This window comes from Scyliorhinus torazame, chromosome 6, assembly GCF_047496885.1.
Source record: "Scyliorhinus torazame isolate Kashiwa2021f chromosome 6, sScyTor2.1, whole genome shotgun sequence".
NCBI lineage: Eukaryota > Metazoa > Chordata > Chondrichthyes > Carcharhiniformes > Scyliorhinidae > Scyliorhinus > Scyliorhinus torazame.
In genome coordinates, this window is record NC_092712.1 from 248,613,420 (window position 1) to 248,635,052 (window position 21,633).

General features: G+C 44.9%; 1 protein-coding gene across 4 annotated transcripts in view; it reads right to left on the minus strand.

Moving 5' to 3' along the window:
* Positions 1 to 21,633, minus strand: part of LOC140425369 (uncharacterized) — a 122,376-nt gene that overhangs the window by 37,540 nt on the left and 63,203 nt on the right. For 2 of the 4 annotated variants that reach the window (XM_072509565.1, XR_011947843.1), the window contains one exon: positions 11,118 to 11,272. In XM_072509565.1, coding sequence (XP_072365666.1) covers positions 11,118 to 11,272 — 155 coding nt within the window. Of the gene's footprint in view, positions 1 to 11,117; positions 11,273 to 21,633 lie in introns of those variants that run through there. The other 2 variants (XM_072509566.1, XR_011947844.1) reach the window with 2 other exon arrangements.

Here is a 21,633-nt window from a genome sequence, read left to right on the forward strand (position 1 = left end):
TTTTTTAAAAAACTTTTAATTTTAATTAATTGACGCAGTGTCAGTTAGAGGGGTGCAGTGCTCTGACTGTGAGATGTGGCAGGTCCGGGAGGCTTCCAGCGTCCCGGATGGCTTCATCTGCAGAAAGTGCACCCAACTGGAGCTCCTCACAGACCGCATGGTTCGGTTGGAGCAGCAATTGGATGCACTTAGGAGCATGCAGGTGGCAGAAAGCGTCATAGATCGCAGTTATATAAATGTGGTCACACCCAAGGTGCAGGCAGAGAAATGGGTGACCACCAGAAAGGGCAGGCAGTCAGTGCAGGAATCCCCTGTGGTTGTCCCCCTCTCGAACAGGTATACCCCTTTGGATACTGTCGGGGGGGGGATAGACTATCAGGGGAAAACAACAGCAGCAGCCAGAGCAGTGGCACCACGGCTGGCTCTGATGTTCAGAAGGGAGGGTCAAAGCGCCGAAGAGCAATAGTAATAGGGGACTCTATAGTCAGGGGCACAGATAGGCGCTTCTGTGGACGTGAAAGCGACTCCAGGATGGTATCTTGCCTCCCTGGTGCCAGGGATGTCTCCGAACGGGTAAAGGGCATCCTGAAGGGGGAGGGCAAACAGGCAGAGGTCGTTGTACATATTGGTACTAACTACAGAGGCAGGAAGGGGCATGAGGTCTTGCAGCAGGAGTTCAGGGAGCTAGGCAGAACGTTAAAAGACAGGACCTCTAGGGTTGTAATCTCGGGATTACTTCCTGTGCCACGTGCCAGTGAGGCTAGAAATAGGAAGATAGAGCAGCTACACACGTGGCTAAACAGCTGGTGTAGGAGGGAGGGTTTCCGTTATCTGGACCACTGGGAGCTCTTCCGGGGCAGGTGTGACCTATATAAGAAGGACGGGTTGCATCTAAACCGGAGAGGCATAAATATCCTAGCCGTGAGGTTTGCCAGTGTCACAGGGGAGAGTTTAAACTAGGATGGCAAAGGGGTGGGCACGGGAGCAATAGGTCAGAAGGTGAGAGCATTGAGGGAGAACTAGGGAATAGGGACAGTGTGGCTCTGAGGCAGAGCAGACAGGGACAAGTTGCTGAACACAGCGGGTCTGGTGGCCTGAAGTGCATATGTTTTAATGCAAGAAGTATTACGGGGAAGGCAGATGAACTCAGAGCTTGGATTAGTACTTGGAACTATGATGTTGTTGCCATTACAGAGACCTGGTTGAGGGAAGGGCAGGATTGGCAGCTAAACGTTCCAGGATTTAGATGTTTCAGGCGGGATAGAGGGGGATGTAAAAGGGGAGGCGGAGTTGCGCTACTGGTTAGGGAGAATATCACAGCTGTACTGCGGGAGGACACCTCAGAGGGCAGTGAGGCTATATGGGTAGAGATCAGGAATAAGAAGGGTGCAGTCACAATGTTGGGGGTTTACTACAGGCCTCCCAACAGCCAGCGGGAGATAGAGGAGCAGATAGGTAGACAGATTTTGGAAAAGAGTGAAAACAACAGGGTTGTGGTGATGGGAGACTTCAACTTCCCCAATATTGATTGGGACTCACTTAGTGCCAGGGGCTTAGACGGGGCGGAGTTTGTAAGGAGCATCCAGTTGGGCTTCTTAAAACAATATGTAGACAGTCCAACTAGGGAAGGGGCAGTACTGGACCTGGTATTGGGGAATGAGCCCGGCCAGGTGGTAGATGTTTCAGTAGGGGAGCATTTCGGTAACAGTGACCACAATTCAGTAAGTTTTAAAGTACTGGTGGACAAAGATAAGAGTGGTCCTAGGATTAATGTGCTAAATTGGGGGAAGGCTAATTATAACAATATTAGGTGGGAACTGAAGAACATAGATTGGGGGCGGATGTTTGAGGCCAAATCAACATCTGACATGTGGGAGGCTTTCAAGTGTCAGTTGAAAGGAATTCAGGACCGGCATGTTCCTGTGAGGAAGAAGGATAAATACCGCAATTGTCGGGAACCTTGGATAACGAGAGATATTGTAGGCCTCGTCAAAAAGAAAAAGGAGGCATTTGTCAGGGTTAAAAGGCTGGGAACAGGCGAAGCCTGTGTGGAATATAAGGAAAGTAGGAAGGAACTTAAGCAAGGAGTCAGGAGGGCTAGAAGGGGTCACGAAAAGTCATTGGCAAATAGGTTTCAGGAAAATCCCAAGGCTTTTTACACATACATAAAAAGCAAGAGGGTAGCCAAGGAAAGGGTTGGCCCACTGAAGGATAGGCAAGGGAATCTATGTGTGGAGCCAGAGGAAATGGGCGAGGTACAAATGAATACTTTGCATCAGTATTTACCAAAGAGAAGAAATTGGTAGATGTTGAGTCTGTAGAAGGGAGTGTAGATAGCCTGGGTCACATTGAGATCCAAAAAGACGAGGTGTTGGGTGTCTTAAAAAATATTAAGGTAGCTAAGTCCCCAGGGCCTGATGGATCTACCCCAGAATACTGAAGGAGGCTGGAGAGGAAATTGCTGAGGCCTTGACAGAAATCTTTGGATCCTCACTGTCTTCAGGGGATGTCCCGGAGGACTGGAGAATAGCCAATGTTGTTCCTCTGTTTAAGAAGGGTAGCAAGGATAATCCAGGCAACTACAGGCCGGTGAGCCTTACTTCAGTGGTAGGGAAATTACTGGAGAGAATTCTTCGAGACAGGATCTACTCCCATTTGGAAGCAAATGGACGTATTAGTGAGAGGCAGCATGGTTTTGTGAAGGGGAGGTTGTGTCTCACTAACTTGATAGAGTTTTTCGAGGAGGTCATTAAGATGATTGATGCAGGCAGGATGTTGTCTATATGGACTTCAGTAAGGCCTTTGACAAGGTCACTCATGGTAGACTAGTACAAAAGGTGAAGTCACATGGGATCAGGGGTGAGCTGGCAAGGTGGATACAGAACTGGCTAGGTCATAGAAGGCAGAGAGTAGCAATGGAAGGATGCTTTTCTCATTGGAGGGCTGTGACCAGTGGTGTGCCACAGGGATCAGTGCTGGGACCTTTGCTGTTTGTAGTATATATAAATGATTTGGCGGAAAATGTAACTGGTCTGATTAGTAAGTTTGCAGACGACACAAAGGTTGGTGGGATTGCGGATAGCGATGAGGACTGTCAGAGGATACAGCAGGATTTAGATTGTTTGGAGACTTGGGCGGAGAGATGGCAGATGGAGTTTAATCCGGACAAATGTGAGGTAATGCATTTTGGAAGGTCTAATGCAGGTAGGGAATATACAGTGAATGGTAGAACCCTCAAGAGTATTGAAAGTCAAAGAGATCTAGGAGTACAGGTCCACAGGTCACTGAAAGGGGCAACACAGGTGGAGAAGGTAGTCAAGAAGGCATACGGCATGCTTGCCTTCATTGGCCGGGGCATTGAGTATAAGAATTGACAAGTCATGTTGCAACTGTATAGAACCTTAGTTAGGCCACACTTTGAGTATAGTGTTCAATTCTGGTCGCCACACTACCAGAAGGATGTGGAGGCTTTAGAGAGGGTGCAGAAGAGATTTACCAGAATGTTGCCTGGTATGGAGGGCATTAGCTATGAGGAGCGGTTGAATAAACTTGGTTTGTTCTCACTGCAACGAAGGAGGTTGAGGGGCGATCTGATCGAGGTCTACAAAATTATGAGGGGCATAGACAGAGTGGATAGTCAGAGGCTTTTCCCCGGGGTAGAGGGGTCAATTACTAGGGGGCATAGGTTTAAGGTGAGAGGGGCAAGGTTTAGAGTAGATGTATGTAAGTTTTTCGGGCAACTCAGGCATGTCTCTGAGCTGGGAGAGGATTGAAATCAAGGAACTGTGAAAGTTGGCCACGTTTGGCTGCAAAACCTGACCAAATCTCCCAGTAGGCTCAGCATGCCGGTGTGTGTGTGTGTGAGAAACCCCAGCCTTTGAATTGACAAACTGCAAGATGCCGGACAGCCACTGATTAGTTCAACCAACAGAACAATGGAGTGAATGATGTCACCAGACTCAACCAGCAGGAGGTCAGAGCACAGAAACTGGACTTCAATACAGGTGATAATGGCCCTGGACCCAACCAGCAGGAGGTCAGAGCACAGAAACTGGACTTCAATACAGGTGCTAACGGCCTTATCTCAGGGTAAGGAGATACCCATTACCATGATGGGGAATAAGTTCAGAATCTCCGGAGAAACAAGGAACGGCTGTTAAGAAGTCCTTTTATCTTGCAGATAAAGAGATAGTGGCTTTTGTCATAGGAACTTTGCCTGTTGGAGAGTGGGCGGAGACTGCGGGAGCTTTGAAATCATATTATAAAGTAAGGGGCCAGGACAGCCATTTTTCAGTCCAATCAAGTGGTTCCAGGGACTCAAGTTCAGCAGTTCAGCTAAGTAACTTAAGTTCAGTTGAGCTAACAGTTCAGTTCTAAATGCTCCTGATTCTACGCTCCTGCCGTTTTTGTGTCTACAGTCTGCTGAGAAATCGGACCTTTTAAACTGTGAGTACCTCAAGCAGCTTGCAAAGTTTCCCAAGAGATTCATAGGTGTTGAGAATCTGGGGAAAGGGGGTTTGACTTATTTATTAATTGTTTTGAAACATTGCTAAGAAACTGTGTAACAGTAAGCTTTTATAATGTGTCCGTTATAGCAATTTCTTGATAGACATAGTTTTGGTAGAGTTTAAGGTTTTTATTGTATTTTCTTCTGTTTTGGTGATTTTGACCTGGGTTTTTCAATAAACCTCGATTTGTTTGTAATTGGAGTCCGTTTCAATTCTTCGATCTCTCACCAGCGATCTCTGACCAAGTCACATTTAAAATACTCCTCACCCTAATTCCGGGGTCGAGAACCTCGGGTAATCTTGGAACGATTCGAACCCGTTCACTCAGGACAGGCTGCTGGTTCGGTGATAAACAGCAGTGTCCTATTCTCTCTCTTGGGAAAGCTACTCCAGCGAAGTAGGAACCGGGTGGGTGTTTTACCACCGGCAAGAGAGAGAATCACCTGGGCATTGGTGGGGGTCTGGATATCTGTGCGATATAAGCCTCAGGCTTCCGGTTAGGGATAACGGCAGGCTCGATTCAGTGCTCTCTCCCGCGGAGGTGTCCCAGTGCGGCATCCCCTGGTCTCTGAAGTTTCAGTGCCAGCTGGAGAGAGACACACACAGATATACAAACCCCAGATATCGGCCCAGTAGTGGAGTAAAGCAAGAATGGTACCCGCTACATGTACGAGGCAAGTTTTTTACGCAGAGGGTAGTGGGTGCCTGGAACTCGCTACCGGAGGAGGTGGTGGAAGCAGGGACGATAGTGACATTTAAGGGGCATCTTGACAAAGACATGAATAGGATGGGAATAGAGGGATACGGACCCAGGAAGTGTAGAAGATTGTAGTTTAGTCGGGCAGCATGGTCGGCACGGGCTTGGAGGGCCGAAGGGCCTGTTCCTGTGCTGTACATTTCTTTGTTCTTCTTTGTTCTTTATTCCAGTACGTAATATTACAGCTAAAAAGATTATGGAGGAGTTACTTAAATTCTTTACTGGATATGGACTACCCACTGAAATACAATCGGATCAAGGATCAAATGGTACCTGAAGTTTAGTCAAAGAAGTTATGGAAAGCTTAGGAATAAAACAATTTAAATCAACTGCGTATCATCCAGAATCGCAGCAGCGCTAGACAGGTGTTTTCAGACATTAAAGACAATGTTGAGGGCGTATTCTCACGATTACCCAGAGGATTGGGATAAAGGAATTCCATTTGTATTATTTGCAATTAGGGATGCACCTAATGAGTCAACCAAATTCAGTCCTTTTGAACTAATTTTTGGTCATGAGGTAAGAGGACCACTTAAATTGATGAAGGAAAAATTGATGAGTGAGAAATCGGAAATTACATTATTGGATTACGTGTCAAATTTTAGGGAACGATTAAATAGAGCAGGTGAATTGGCTGGACAACATCTAAAAGTTGCATGAAATGTGATGAAACGGGTAGCGGACAGGAAATCCAAAGTTCGTAGTTTTGCCAGTGGAGATAGAGCTTTAGTGTTGTTACCAGTGATAGGTGAACCTTTAAGAGCAAGGTTTTGTGGACCCTATCATATTGAAAGGAAATTAAGTGAGGTGAATTATGTGGTAAAAACACCAGATAGAAGGAAGACTCACCAAGTGTGTCATGTGAATATGCTTAAAAGGTACTTTGAAAGGGAAGGTGAGAAAAGGAGGAGGTTTTAGTGATTCTAACTCAAAGTGACGAACCAAATCCAGTTGACTGTGAATTTGACATACTTCAAATTAAATTGGAAAACGAGGATGTTCTTAAAAATTGGGATAAATTGTTGAGTTACCTTCCAGAGGAAAAACGGACTGACCTGAAAGAATTATTGATATCCCGTGAGCAAGTTTGAAGAGATAAATTGGGAAGTATTAAAATGGCTATACATGATGTACATGTGGGAAATGCTGTTCCAATCAAACAACATCCATACAGACTTAACCCTTTACAATTGGCACAGTTTAACAAAGAGATTGAGAGTATCCTTAAAAATGGCATAATTGAAGTGGGTTGCAGCCAATGGAGCTCACCCATAGTGATGGTACCAAAACATGACGATACCCAACGGTTGTGTGTGGACTATAGAAAGTTCAATGCAGTTACAAGAACGGAGTCTTCTCCTATCGCACGTTTGGAGGATTGCATTGAGAAAGTGCGACAATAAGCTTTTATTTCCAAACGGGATTTACTTTTAAGAAATGGGTGTTTTTATACAATAACTGTAGTGGGTGTACCTTTAAGAAATTGGTGTTTATTACTGCAGTAATTTCAGAGTATGGGTGGAGCTGGACTGTCTATCAGCTTTTAGTTTCACTTCGAGAAAAGCTTGGGTGTGTCTGTGGTTTTTTTTGGTTTCGTTTTAGTGTTGGAGCTGAAACCAGACAAAGCAAGTGTACTGTTCTTCTCTCTGCCATGAAAAAACTATCTCTTAATAATTTGGTGAATTCAGAATTATAAATGTCAATAGTGAATTTAAACCTGATCTTTTGTTAAAAGGTGTTTCTTTTGTCTTCTGAATGTTGTTTGGGAATTTATTAAGGATTACTTAGGGCTGTATTCTTTGGGGGGTTGCATTTGAATTAATGGTTGTTAAGATGGTCACTGTCTGTTTTAAAAAGGTTAACTTGAGTTCATGGAATAAACATTGTTTTGCTTTAAAAAATACTTCTCCATTTCTGCTGTACTACACCTGTAGAGTGGGCCGTGTGTTCCCCATACCACAATCGATTAAACATTGTGGGTCAGGTGAACAACATGATACACTTTGGGATTCTCTAAACCCTGGCCCATAACACTGTTCCATCTAGCTTTTCGAGCCACGGCAGATCGCAGAAACTCCCCTCTACGAGAGACAGTTCTGTGCCTTCCCTGAACCAGGAAGAGACGTTCTCTCAGACTTAGTCACCTAAGCAGTATTGTGTGGTAAATATGAGCTGAATTTGACTATAGAGTTACATTTGAACTATGAATCGATACAGGATAGGCTTGGTTGTTCTTCTTAAGCAGAGAAGGCTGAGGGGGACTTGATTGAGGTGTACACGGTTATCACAGTATGGAAAGGGTGGATAGGAAGGAGCTGCTCCCCTCAGTTGAAGGGTCAATAATGAGGGGGCATAATTTTAAGATGAGGGACAGGACCTGTGGAAAGGAATTTCATGCAGAGGTGGTGGGAGCCTGGGATGCACTGCCTGGGAGGGTAACAGACATCGGAAACCTCATAACCTTTAAAAAGTACGTGGTGAGTAATTGAAATGTCGTAACATTCAAGGGTATGGGCCAAGTACTGTAAATTGAGATGAGTGTACATTTACTTGCAGACTTGGTGGGCCGAAGGGCTCCTTCTGTACCGTATAATTCTTTGACTCCGAGTATAAAATTTGGATGTTTATTGGGAAAGGAGTGTCTCACTGAGCTCAGAAAATGTGGGTATATTTTGGGAACAAGAGGTAACTTCAGATAATGTGGTGTATTTAGTTATTAATATACGTAACGTAGAAACATAGAAAATAGGTGCAGGATTAGGCGATTTGGCCCTTTGAGCCTGCACCACCATTCAATATGCAAGGGCCACGTCCAGCTCCCTCTTGAATATATCCAACAAACTGGCCCCAACAGCTTTCTGGTGGTAGAGAATTCCACAAGTTCATAGATACATACATAGATACATAGAAGATAGGAGCAGGAGGAGGCCTTTTGGCCCTTCAAGCCTGCTCCACTATTTATTGCGATTATGGCTGATCATCCAACTCAATAGCCGAACCCTGCTTTCTTCCCATAGCCAATGATCCCATTCTTCCCAAGTGCTATATCTAGCCGTCTCTTGAATATATTCAATGTTTGAGCATCAATTATTTCCTGTTGAAATGAATTCCACAGGCTCATCACTCTTTGGGTGAAGAAATGTCTCCTCATCTCTGTCCGAAATGGTTTACCCTGAATCCTCAGACTGTGGCCTCTAGTTCTGGACACATGCACCATTGGGAACATCTTTCCTGCATCTACCCTGTCTAGTCATGTTACAATGTTATAAATCTCTATGAGATCCCCCCTCATTCTTTTGAACTCCAGTGAGAACAATCCTAACCTAGTCAATCTCTCCTCATATGACAGTCCCGCCAACCATGGAATCAGTCTATTAAACCTTCACTGCACTCCCTCGAGAGCAAAAACATCCTTCCTCAGAAAAGGAGACTAAAACTGCACACAATATTTTAGGTGTGGTCTCACCAAGGCCCTGTATAATTGCAGCAACACATCCCTGCTTCTGTATTCGAAACCTTTCGCAATGAAAACCAACATACCATTAACCTTCTTTATCGCCTGCTGCACCTGCATGCTTACCTTCAGCGAATGGTGCACAAGGACACCCAGGTGTTGCTAACTTTTGGTTGGTTCAATTGGCTCTGTTTTATAACCTTTGCTCTCGAGTCGCCAGGTATCGTTATGATACCGCCACGAGGTTCAAGTTCAAGTAATGATCAATAACTCAATACACCGATTAGTAAGATTCAAATCAAAGCACATTTATTATACACAGTAATCGCTACTCATGCACAAATTCTACGTCTAAGCTACTTCTACAACTAACAGGCCTATACTTAGCTTCGGACTGGCCCACCAGGTCAGGGGAACAAATGGCCTTTCGTTCGGGTTCTGAGTCTGCGGGATTCGAAGGTGGTACGGATTGGTAGCTAGGAGCGCCTATCTCGTAGCGAGCATTGACTTAAGACTTACGGTCTCTCGGCGGCAGCTGCACCAGTCACGGTCAAGGTTGGTTCACGTTGCTGAGTGACCTGGTCAAGAAGAACGATCTGAACTTGGGGCTTAACTTTTATAGTCCCCAGGGGCTTCCCGCCTTTCAGGGAGGACCCTGTACCTGGTTCTAGGTGATTGGACTTCATTCCAATCGCTTGGTTCGATTTCTCCAATACTGGAGCGGTTCCCTGATTGATGGGCAGTCTTGAGGTGTTCGTTAACCTCTTTTGTGTTGGCTCCTGCTGGCGCCGGGGGAGTCGGGCTTAGCTTTGTTTGTCCTAAATGTTGCGGTTGTTCCCGGGGATTGCTTATTAGAATGTAGATGGCTGCCACATTATTATGCTGATGGTCACTGGTATCGATGCTGTGTGGGCTTTTGCACAGTTAAATACACAGCAAACCTGCACCTGCTGGTTTCTGCCTGTGTTGGCTGAATTTCCCTTCAGCCTTTGCTGTTCTCCATTTTAAATCGGGAGTTGGCCAACTTAGGTGGCTACACAGGTCCCGCTGCACACTCCCCTCTCCCAATTTGCAACCATTCAGGTAGTAATCTGCCGTCCTGTTTTTGCTTCCAAAGTGAATAACCTCACACTTATCCAAATTATACTGTATCTGTCATTGATTTGCCCACTCGCCTAACCTGTTCAGATCATGCTGTAGGATCCCTGCATCCTCGTCACAGTTCACACTCCCACCCAACTTTGTATCATCTGCAAACTTTGAGAAGTTACATTTTGTTCCCTCATCCAAATCATTAATATATATTGTTAATAGCTGGGGTCCCAGCACCGATCTGTGTGGCACCCCACTAGTTACTGCCTGCCGATTTGAAAAGGACCCATTAATTCCTACTCTTTGTTTCTTCTCTGCTAACCAGTTCTCCATCCACCTCAATACACTTCCCCCAATTCCATGCGCCTTACTTTTGCACAATACTCTCTTATGCGGGACTTTGTCAAACGCTTTCTGAAAATTCAAATATACATCGACTGGCTCCCCCTTGTCAACTGTATTGGTGACATCTTCAAAGAATTCCAACAGGTTTGTATAGCATGATTTACCCTTCATAAATCCATGCTGACACTGACTGATCCTGCCACTGCTTTCTAAATGTTCCGCTATAAGTCCTTGATAATGGTTTCAAGAATTTTCCCCACTACCGATGTTAGGCTTACCGGTCTATAATTCCCTGCTTTCTCTCTACCTCCCTTTTTGAATATTGGAGTGACATTAACTACCCGCCAATCTGCAGGGATTGTTCCAGAGGCTATAGAATCCCGGAAGATGACCAGCAATGCATCCACTATTTCCAAAGCCTCCTCCTTAAGCGCTCCGGGATGCAGATTATCAGGCCTTCCAATCCCATCAATTTTCCCAGCACCATTTCTCTACTAATATTGATCTCCCTCAATTCTTCGCTCTCACTAAGCCTTTCATTCTCCAACATTTCTGGTATCTGATTTGTGTCCTCTTTTGATCACAACTCTCTGAGTGTCATAGTGTAGACTAACCTTTTGTGGTGCGTTCGTTTTCTTTTCTTTTACTTGAATAAATGTTCTTTAATAATTGTTTTACACAATGACTGGACTGGTTCCTCACTGGGTTGTACATTGTTCCTCACAGTAATTCCAAACAATTATACACCACGAAGAACCAGCGTATCAAGTTATCATTTGACATTTTGAGACCCTCTCACAGGCAACATCAGCGGGGTTCTTAACAGAAATCAAATAACTATATTAATCTCATGTGGCAGATACATGACCATCAGGTTGGGGCAGTAGATGTTGGTTAGGCCACCACATCACATTTTTTACTTAATCTATAATTTCAGATATTTTGAATTTAAAATAATTACCTCTGATGTTTCAAAAGACTGGATTTCTCTTGGAAGTTCCACAGCATGTCTGTTGAAATAATCCATAGTGATTGTATTGTTCCAATAACTTGAATTGTTTTCAAGGTTTGACGGCTTCCTCTTTTTCTGCATACAGCACACTGTAAGTATAACTGCTAACAACAGAGAAGAAAGTTAATTTTATATAAGAAAGCACCTTGTGTTAATGATACCATTTTGCAGCAGGCAGTTGTGACCCAAGAGAACACAAGTCCTGCTATTCACTGTCGATGGAGTCTATAAATCCAATGAACCAACTGTTCAAGCAATTAACTTCTCAGAAAATATGTCTTAAATACGTATCCTACCAGTCCATTTGTGACAGACTTTGTTACATTGTTGGAGATTTGAATTCTGCTGATAATTCAAAAACCATACCATCATTTTATTTCTTTTTAGAAAATATTTTATTGAGGCATGTATAATTTTAACAATTTTACGCATCAGATTTCAACAAAAAGAAAAACACAACAATATGACCAACAAACCCCCACTCCCCGGACACAGTCCCCAGCCAACATGGCTTACACACACAATATCACCTTCTCCAATCACCCCTCCATTGGTTCTCCGATCTTTACTCATCTCTCACTTGCTGACAGCTTAATTCTTCTCGAAGAAGTCGATGAACGGCTGCCACCACCGAGCAAACCCCTGCAACGAACCCCTCAGGGCAAATTTAATTTTCTCATGTCTGAGAAACCCCGACATGTCGCTAACCCCCCCCCGAATTCGGGGACTCTGAGTCCGTTCATCCTGGTAAGATCCAACTCCGGCCCACCAGGGAGGCAAAGGCCTGGACGTCGGCCTCTCTCACCTCCTGGTGTCCCGGATCTTCCGACACACCTCTGGACTCGGAACCACCCTCACTTTTAAGACCTCTTGATATGACGTCAGCAAACCCCGGCCAGAAACCCCTCAGCCTCGGCCCTGCCTTTTCTCCATCCCCTGCACATGGTTTCTATTCAAGTCATCATTTAATGCCCTCTTGAATGCCACAATTGAACCTGCCTCCACCAACTTCAGACAGGACATTCCAGACCAGAACCACTTTTTATGTGAAAGGTTTTTCTCACATCACATTTGTTTCTTTTGCAAATCACTTTACATCTGTGATCTCTCAGACTTGGACATCGAATACCCAACAAGTCTGGGGCAATCCCAGAGCATGTGGGCATGGTTGGCTGGGCCTCCCTGGCACCGTTCGTATTTGTCCTCCATCTCCGGGAAGAACCCACTCATTTGCGTTCTGGTTAGGTGCGCACTGCACCACCTTTAGCTGCATTAGGCTCAGCCCTCAGCACCAGGAGGCGAAGTTCATCCTGTGCAGTGCTTTGATCCAGAGTCCTCCCCCTAACTCTATGCCTAGTTTCTCCTCCCATTTTTCTGTCTCGTCCAAGGGTGGTGCGTACCTCCCCCAGTAGTCGCCTGTACATGTCCGCACAGTTCCCCTCCCTAGATCGCCTGCGTACAGCAGTTCTTCTACCAACAAGTTTTCTGGTATCTGTTCCATGCAAATGTCTTTTTCTTTAAAACGCGTGTCCTTACTGTTGATGTTGCTTTCCCACCCAGTGTCCACGAAACAAACCCGTCCACTTCAGCTGGTGCGGTGAAGTAGAATTCGTTCCTGTGGAAGGTTACCCACAGTTTGGCCGGGTACAGCATACCAAACCACACCCAGCTCTTGAACAGGGCCACCTTTGTGAAATTAAATTCAGCACGCGCTTGGCCAAGTCTGCCCCAATGTCCTGGTAGACCTGAATTGACTGGTCTTCCCACTGCCGGAATCGAGTGTGCCTTGCCCAGTTCAGGATCTTCTCCCGATCCTGGTATCGGTGTGGTGTTGCTGGTACGGCTCCTGGCTGCTCTCCCACTTTAGGTTTTGGCTGGATTGACCTGTGGGCTCTGACACTCTCTCGGGGTTTGGGATAACTCTCCGTTCCGGCCAGGTTACCCAGCATCTGGGCCACATATTCCGTGGGGTTACTACCCTTGATGCCTTAAATTAAATTCGCCCTGAGGGGTTCGTTGCAGGGGTTTGCTCGGAGGTGGCAGCCGTTCATCGACTTCTTCGAGAAGAATTAAGCTGTCAGCAAGTGAGAGATGAGTAAAGATCGGAGAACCAATGGAGGGGTGATTGGAGAAGGTGATATTGTGTGTGTAAGCCATGTTGGCTGGGGACTGTGTCCGGGGAGTGGGGGTTTGTTGGTCATATTGTTGTGTTTTTCTTTTTGTTGAAATTTGATGTGTAAAATTGTTAAAATTATACATGCCTCAATAAAATATTTTCTAAAAAGAAATAAAATGATGGTATGGTTTTTGAATTATCAGCAGAATTCAAATCTCCAACAATGTAACAAAGTCTGTCACAAATGGACTGGTAGGATACGTATTTAACATATATTTTCTGAGAAGTTAATCGCTTGAACAGTTGGTTCACGGTACGGAGGTTCTGGCGGTGTGACCGATTCACCTGGTCCTCCACCTTCCCCTTCAGTGTCCCTTGCGTCGCCCCCAAACTTGCCACTTCTGTTTCCAGGGAGGTGATTTGGTCACTCTTTCACCAGGTTCACTCTCTTCACAACTCTTTCACTGCTTTTTCTAGGTCCCTGATTGTCATAGAATTATGGAATCTCTACAGTGCAGAAAGGAGGCCATTAGGCCCATTGAGCCTGCACTGATTCCCCCAAAAGAGCATCTTACCTTGTCCAATTCCCTGCCCTATCCCTGTAACCCCACCCAAAGTTTGGACACTAAGGGACAATTTAGCATGGCCAATCCACCTAACCTGCAGAATTTTGGACTGTGGGAGGAAACCGGAGCACCCAGAGGAAACCCACGCAGCCACAGGGAGAACGTGCAAACTCCACTCAGTCACCTAACCCAGGTCCCTGGCGCTGTGAGGCAACAGTGTTAATCTCTCTGCCACTGTGTCACCCTGTTTTTGCCGCTCTGTTTTCTGTCTAATTAGTTTATCAATGTTTTATTTAAAATTTCAGTGCAGATTCCCTAACAACCAATCAGGTCACAGCTTTTTTGTGATATCACGTTTTCAGTTTTGTTTCCAGTTCCACCATTGTTAGGGTCCTTACTGATTGCGTGGGACCCTAACTTTAAAACAAAAAGTGAAAATCAGTATTTCTTGACCACAATGGATGTGTCTACTAGATTTCTGGAGGACATTCAATTAAGAAACATTACAGCTAAGAGGGTTGTCGAGGAGTTCACCAAATTCTTTACTATGTATAGTTTGCCAAAAGAAATTCAATCAGATCAGGGATCCAATTTTATGTCGAAGTTATTCAAGGAAGTTATGGATAGCTTAGGAATAAAGCACTTTAACACAAGTGCATATCATGCAGGTGCATGCAGGGTGCATTAGAAAGATGGCAAACTTTAAAGGCCTGCAGTCAGGATTATCCAGAGGATTGATAAAGGAATTCCATTTGTACTATTTGCAATTTTGGATGCACCTATTGAATCAATTAAATTCAGTTATTTTGAATTGATTTTTGATCATGAGGTAAGAGGACCACTTAAATTGATCAAAGAGAAATTGGTGAGACCGTGTTGGTGGACTATGTGTTAAACTTTAGAGAGAGATTAAACACGGCTGATGAGTTGGCTAGGAAACATTTAAAATTGTCACAACATGTGATGAAAAAAGTGGATAAAGGGTAGTTTTGGTAGTGGGGAGAAAGTGCCAGTATTGTTGCCGATGGTCGGTGAATTAATCAAAGCAAGATTTAGTGGGTCTTATCAAATTGATAGAAAATTGAGTGAGGCGAATTATTTGATAAGAACGCAGAAGGAAATCTCACAATGTTTCTCATGGTAATATGCTCAAAGGGTATTTTGATAGAGAAGGAAAGGAGGTGTTAGTTGCTGTAACTCGGAGAAGAGATAAATCCAGATGATTCTAAATTTGACATTCCTTAAATTAGATTGGAAAATGAGGATGTATTAACAAATTGGGATAAATTACTGAGATACCTTCCAAAGGCAAATCAAAATGACAAAGTTTTTACAGCCACATAGAGCTGTATGTTGGAATAAATTGGGAAGAACAAAAGTAATTAGGCATGATGTAGATGTAGGAAATGCTATTCCAATTAAACAACATCCATTCAGCTCAATCCTACTAACTAAAGTTAGCAACCATAGTACCACCCTCAAATCAGGGGAGCAGAGATGTGGAGACTGTCAAGGCCAGTTCAGCATACTCTCGGTTTTACCCCAAAGGGGTTAGACAAATCTCAATGATAGATTCAGCTGCAGAGATCAGTACAGCGTGTGATTTGTAGATTCTTCCTGCTATTGAGGTACCTCTACACAATTTATTGATCCCAATGCCAGGGCCTCTCCTGTAGTAGAACGACTTGGTACCTAAAAGGTTAACATGGGACTGAGTATAATCATGTCATAATCATGGGTATAGTCCACCAGTCATGGATAGACACATGATCTGGAGATTAGTCAGCCTAATGATGGGCAGTAACATGCAAGGATGTTGTACGGGGTCCTCTCCATATCTTTACCCTCAATCACAGTACCTATTTAAAGTCATATTACGATCAGGATGGTGGCAGCTTCAGGAGAAATCCACGTGTGGTGATCCATATTGACTGAAATCAATCTCCAGAGGAGACACTGAAGCAATGAGGAAGCCACAGGCGAGATAATGTTTTGTTCATTCTGGTGACTATTGTGCCAGCACTGTCTCATTCAGGACCCTTACCATGGAAGAAAAAGCATCTGAGCACACCTGTCCCATTTCTCTTTGAAATCAGAAGTATCCAGAGAACAATTTTACTTTATAATTCTTCACAAGTCTAAAGGACAACCTAAACATTTCTGGCAGCATCTCTTTCAAACCTTCATTACCACTCACAGCTGTCAAGTAAAATGGAGGTGCTTCAATGATGACCCCGTGCCAGTCCTGGCGACCTACTGCTCCCGAGACTTGGAATATCTAATGTGAAGTGCCGTACGTACTACCTTCCACGGGAGTTCACTTCAGCCATCATCACAGCAGTCTACATCCCACCCCAGGCAAGTGAAGAAGGCATGGACGAATTGTACACAGTTATAAATAACAATGATGTGGAGGTGCCGGTGTTGGACTGGGGTGGGCACAGTAAAAAGATTACAACACCAGGTTAAAGTCCAACAGGTTTGTTTGGAGTCACTAGCTTTCAGAGTGCAGCTCTTTCATCAGGTGAGTGAAGAGATGTGTTCCAGAAACTCATATATAGATAAAGTCAATAATGCAAGATGATACTTTGAATACAAATCTTTGCAAGTAATTAAGTCTTTACAGGCCCAGACAGTGTGACTGCAGAGAGGGATGATCACAGGTTAAAAATTGTGTGAATTGTCTCAAGCCAGAATAGTTGGTAGGATTTCGCAAGCCCAGGCCGGATGGTGGGGGGGTGAATGGCATGAGACATGAATCCAAGGTCTCGGTTGAGGTTGTACAGGTGCAACAGGTGATTAAGAAGTCTAATCGAGTTTTTTCTTTCATTGCTAGAGGGATGGAGTTCAAGACTAGTGAGGTTATGCTGCAATTGTATAGGGTGTTGGTGAGGCCGCATCTGGAGTATTGTGTTCAGTTTTGGTCTCCTTACCTGAGAAAGGACATATTGGCACTGGAGGGAGTGCAGAGGAGATTCACTAGGTCGATCCCAGAGTTGAGGGGATTAGATTATGACGAGAGGTTGAGTAGACTGCGTCTGTACTCATTGGGGTTTAGAAGGATGCGGGGGGATCTTATTGAGACATATAAAATTATGAAGGGAATAGATAGGATAGATGCGGGCAGGTTGTTTCCACTGGTCGGGGAAAGCAGAACTAGGGGGCATAGCCTCAAAATAAGGGGAGGTAGATTTAGGACGGAGTGTAGGAGGAACTTCTTCACCCAAAGTGTTGTGAATCTCTGGAATTCCTTGCCCAGTGAAGCAGTTGAGGCTCCTTCTTTAAACGTTTTTAAGAAAAAGATAGATGCCTTTCTAAAGAATAAAGGGATTCGGGGATATGGTGTACGGGCCGGAGAGTGGAGCTGAGTCCACAAAGATCAGCCATGATCTCATTAAATGGCGGAGCAGGCTCGAGGGGCCAGATGGCCTACTCCTGTTCCTAATTCTTATGTTCTTATGTACTCTTGCTGTGACAGCCTCCCCGAACAGGCGCCGGAATGTGGCGACTAGGGGCTTTTCACAGTAACTTCATTTGAGGCCTACTTGTGACAATAAGTGATTTTCATTTTACAATTTCATGCGGAATTTGGCTATCAGTTTCTGCTGGCAACTTTGCATGTCACACATCCTGAAGGCCGCCTTGGAGAATGCTTACCCGAAGATCAGAGGCTGAATGCAGAGGCTGAATGCCCTGGTCTTACAACACCAGGTTCATAGAATTTACAGCGCAGGTGGAGGCCATTCAGCCCATCGAGCCTGCACTGGCCCTTACAAAGAGCACCCTACTCAAGCCCACATCTCTACCCTATCCCCGTAATCCAGTAACCCCCATTTAACCTTTTTGGACACTAAGGGCAATTTATCGTGGCCAATCCACGTAACCTGCACATCTTTGGACTGTGGGAGGAAACCGGAGCACCCGGAGGAAACCGACGCAGACACGGGGAGAACGTGCAGACTCTGTACAGACAGTGGCCCAAGCCGGGAATTGAACCTGGGACCCTGGAGCTGTGAAGCAACTGTGCTAACCACTACGCTACCATACCACCAAGGTTAAAGACCAACAGGTTTGTTTGAAGTCACTAGCTTTTGGAGCGCAGCTTCTTCATCAGGTGAGTGAAGAGGTGGGTTCCACAAACTCATATAGTACCCGTCACGGCCCGTACGCACCTCATTTTGGCAAGTTTTGTTCAAAAAGTTTTGTTTTGTTTCAGGTAACCCTTAGGTTGCCAACCCTCTGCTATTTACATCCTCAAACATTTGGATGGTAAACCGCACAGTCTGCGAGACGGCTCGCACTGGTTCAGTATTTGTAAGTGTGTCTTGTCCTGAAATTCATTTTTTTTTTTAAATGAGGGAGTCATACATAGTGACCAATTATAAAGGGAGTATTTGGCACTAAAGGACAGACAGGCTATCATACGAGATATTAAACCAAGATAGTAAGAGGCACTATGCTTGATTCCACAGAACTCCAGAAGCTCCAGGACCAGAGAAGAGAAGAGAAGAGAAGTGAAAGGAGAAGAGTCCGGAGAGTCAGGGGGCAGAGTTGAATATGGTAGCCATCACAAAGGAGAAAGTGCTAGAGAAACTAAGAGGTCTAAAAATTGATAAATTTCTGGGCCCAGATGGACTACATTCTAGAGTTCTAAAGGAGATAGCTGAAGAAATAGTGGAGGCGTTAGTTATGATCTTTCAAAAGTCACTGGAGTCAGGGAAAGTCCCAGAGTATTGGAAAATCGCTGTTGTAACCCCCCTGTTCAAGAAGGGAACAAGGAAAAAGATGGAAAATTATAGGCCAATTAGCCTAACCTCGGTTGTTGGCAAGATTCTAGAATCCATTGTTAAGGATGAGATTTCTAAATTCTTGGAAGTGCAGGGTCAGATTAGGACAAGTCAGCATGGATTTAGTAAGGGGAGGTCGTGCCTGACAAACCTGTTAGAGTTCTTTGAAGAGATAACAAATAGGTTAGACCAAGGAGAGCCAATGGATGTTATCTATCTTGACTTCCAAAAGGCCTTTGATAAGGTGCCTCACGGGAGACTGCTGAGTAAATTAAGGGCCCATGGTATTCGAGGCAAGGTACTAACATGGATTGACGATTGGCTGTCAGGCAGAAGGCAGAGAGTTGGGATAAAAGGTTCTTTTTCGGAATGGCAACCGGTGACGAGTGGCGTCCCGCAGGGTTCAGTGTTGGGGCCACAGCTGTTCTCTTTATATATTAACGATCTAGATGACGGGACTGGGGGCATTCTGGCTAAGTTTGCCGATGATACAAAGATACGTGGAGGGGCAGGTAGTATGGAGGAGGTGGGGAGGCTGCAGAAAGATTTAGACAGTTTAGGAGAGTGGTCCAAGAAATGGCTGATGAAATTCAACGTGGGCAAGTGCGAGGTATTGCACTTTGGAAAAAAGAATAGAGGCATGGACTATTTTCTAAACGGTGACAAAATTCATAATGCTGAAGTGCAAAGGGACTTGGGAGTCCGAGTCCAGGATTCTCTAAAGGTAAACTTGCAGGTTGAGTCCGTAATTAAGAAAGCAAATGCAATGTTGTCATTTATCTCAAGAGGCTTGGAATATAAAAGCAGGGATGTACTTCTGAAGCTTTATAAAACATTAGTTAGGCCCCATTTAGAATACTGTGAGCAATTTTGGGCCCCACACCTCAGGAAGGACATACTGGCACTGGAGCGGGTCCAGCGGAGATTCACATGGATGATCCCAGGAATGGTAGGCCGAACATACGATGAACGTCTGAGGATCCTGGGATTATATTCATTGGAGTTTAGGAGGTTGAGGGGAGATCTAATAGAAACTTACAAGATAATGAATGGCTTAGATAGGGTGGATGTAGGGAAGTTGTTTCCATTAGCAGGGGAGACTAGGACCCGGGGCACAGCCTTAGAATAAAAGGGAGTCACTTTAGAACAGAGATGAGGAGAAATTTCTTCAGCCAGAGAGTGGTGGGTCTGTGGAATTCATTGCCACAGAGGGCGGTGGAGGCCGGGACGTTGAGTGTCTTTAAGACAGAAGTTGATAAATTCTTGATTTCACGAGGAATTAAGGGCTATGGAGAGAGAGCGGGTAAATGGAGTTGAAATCAGCCATGATTGAATGGTGGAGTGGACTCGATGGGCCGAATGGCCTTACTTCCGCTCCTATGTCTTATGGTCTTATGGTCTTAAGAACCATGAGGACATCCTCCCTGTTGCTCATCGTTATAATGGACATTTGGGGGCCTCAACCCCCCCCCCCCCCCCCAGCCGTTAATGATTCACTTCCCCACAGTACCCAGAGCCCAGTCACAAGCGACACCACACCATCTTGGTGTGGCAAGTTTATAACCTGGTACTCCCTGTCCTATGTGATAGAATCCCTATTGGAATTGGCGATACTCTGCTGCATCGTGCAGACTATTCGTCTGAGAAAATGGAGAAGGAGAGCCTACCGCTCTCGCACCCCGGTATATAGGATCAGATCCCTTATTTTCGGATATAACCAGACCCCCGACCCCCGCAATCTAAAATAAAGAGCATTCGTTTGCGATTTGTTGTAAATAAAGAAATGTTCATGAGCAATTGTACAATCCTGAGCTTGACTGCCAAGCCAGAAAAATGTGTATAATACTGCTATGATTTTGTTTGTATGGTTTAGGAAGATAGTGTGATGAAATGTTTAAGTGAGTGTAGTTTATTAAGGATAGTTAGAGGTTCCGATTTTCTTGTTTTGTAATGCGTGTCCCTGTTTTGACCCTTAGAATTGTCAGTTAAAATTTTTTGCATAGTCATGGTCAGTGTAGGGGCCATAGAAGATGTGCTCGCTGGGTCAGGGAATGAAAAACAACGCAGTTATGATCCTTCACGCTTCGCGTTAGGATCACAAGGAGGGCATGTAGCCACCTGAGTTGGCCAAGTCCCGATTTAAAATGAAGAACAGCAAAGGCTGAAGGGAAATTCAGCCAACACAGGCAGAAATCAGCAGGTGCAAGTTACTGTGTATTAAAGTCTGCAAAAAGCCCAGACAGCATCGATACCAGCAGCCATCTGCATAATAATGTAGCAGCCATCTACATACTAATGTGCGATCCCCGGGAACAATCACAACATTTGGGACAAACAAAGCCAGACTCCCCGGCGTCAGCAGGAGCCAACACAAAAGAAGTTAACAGACACCTCCAGACCGCCCATCGCTCAGAGAACCGCTCCAGTATTGGAGAAATCGCCCAAGCGATTGGAACGAAGTCCAATCACCTAGAACCAGGTACAGGGTCCGCCCCGAAAGGCGGCAAGCCCCTGGGGACTATAAAAGTTAAGCCCCAAGTTCAAATCGTCCTTCTTGACCGGGTCACTCAGCAACGCGAACCAACCCTTGACCGTGACGGGTTCAACTGCCGCCGATATCCAGTAAGTCTAAGTCAATGCTCGCTACGAGATAGGCTCTCCTAGCTACCACTCCGTACCAACTTCGAAACCCGCAGACTCAGAACCCGAACGAAAGGCCATTTGTTCCCCTGACCTGGTGGGCCAGTCCGAAGCTAAGTATAGGCCTGTTAGTTGTAGAAGTAGCTTAGAAGTAGAATTTATGCATGAGTAGCGATTTACTGTGTATAATAAATGTGCTCTGATTTGAATCTTTCTAATCGGTGTATTGAGTTATTGATCATTACTTGAACTTGAATCTCGTGGCGGTACCATAAAGATACCTGGCGACTCGAGAGCAAAGATTATAAAACAGAGCCAATTTAACAAACCAAAAGTTAGCAACACCATGGGGAACC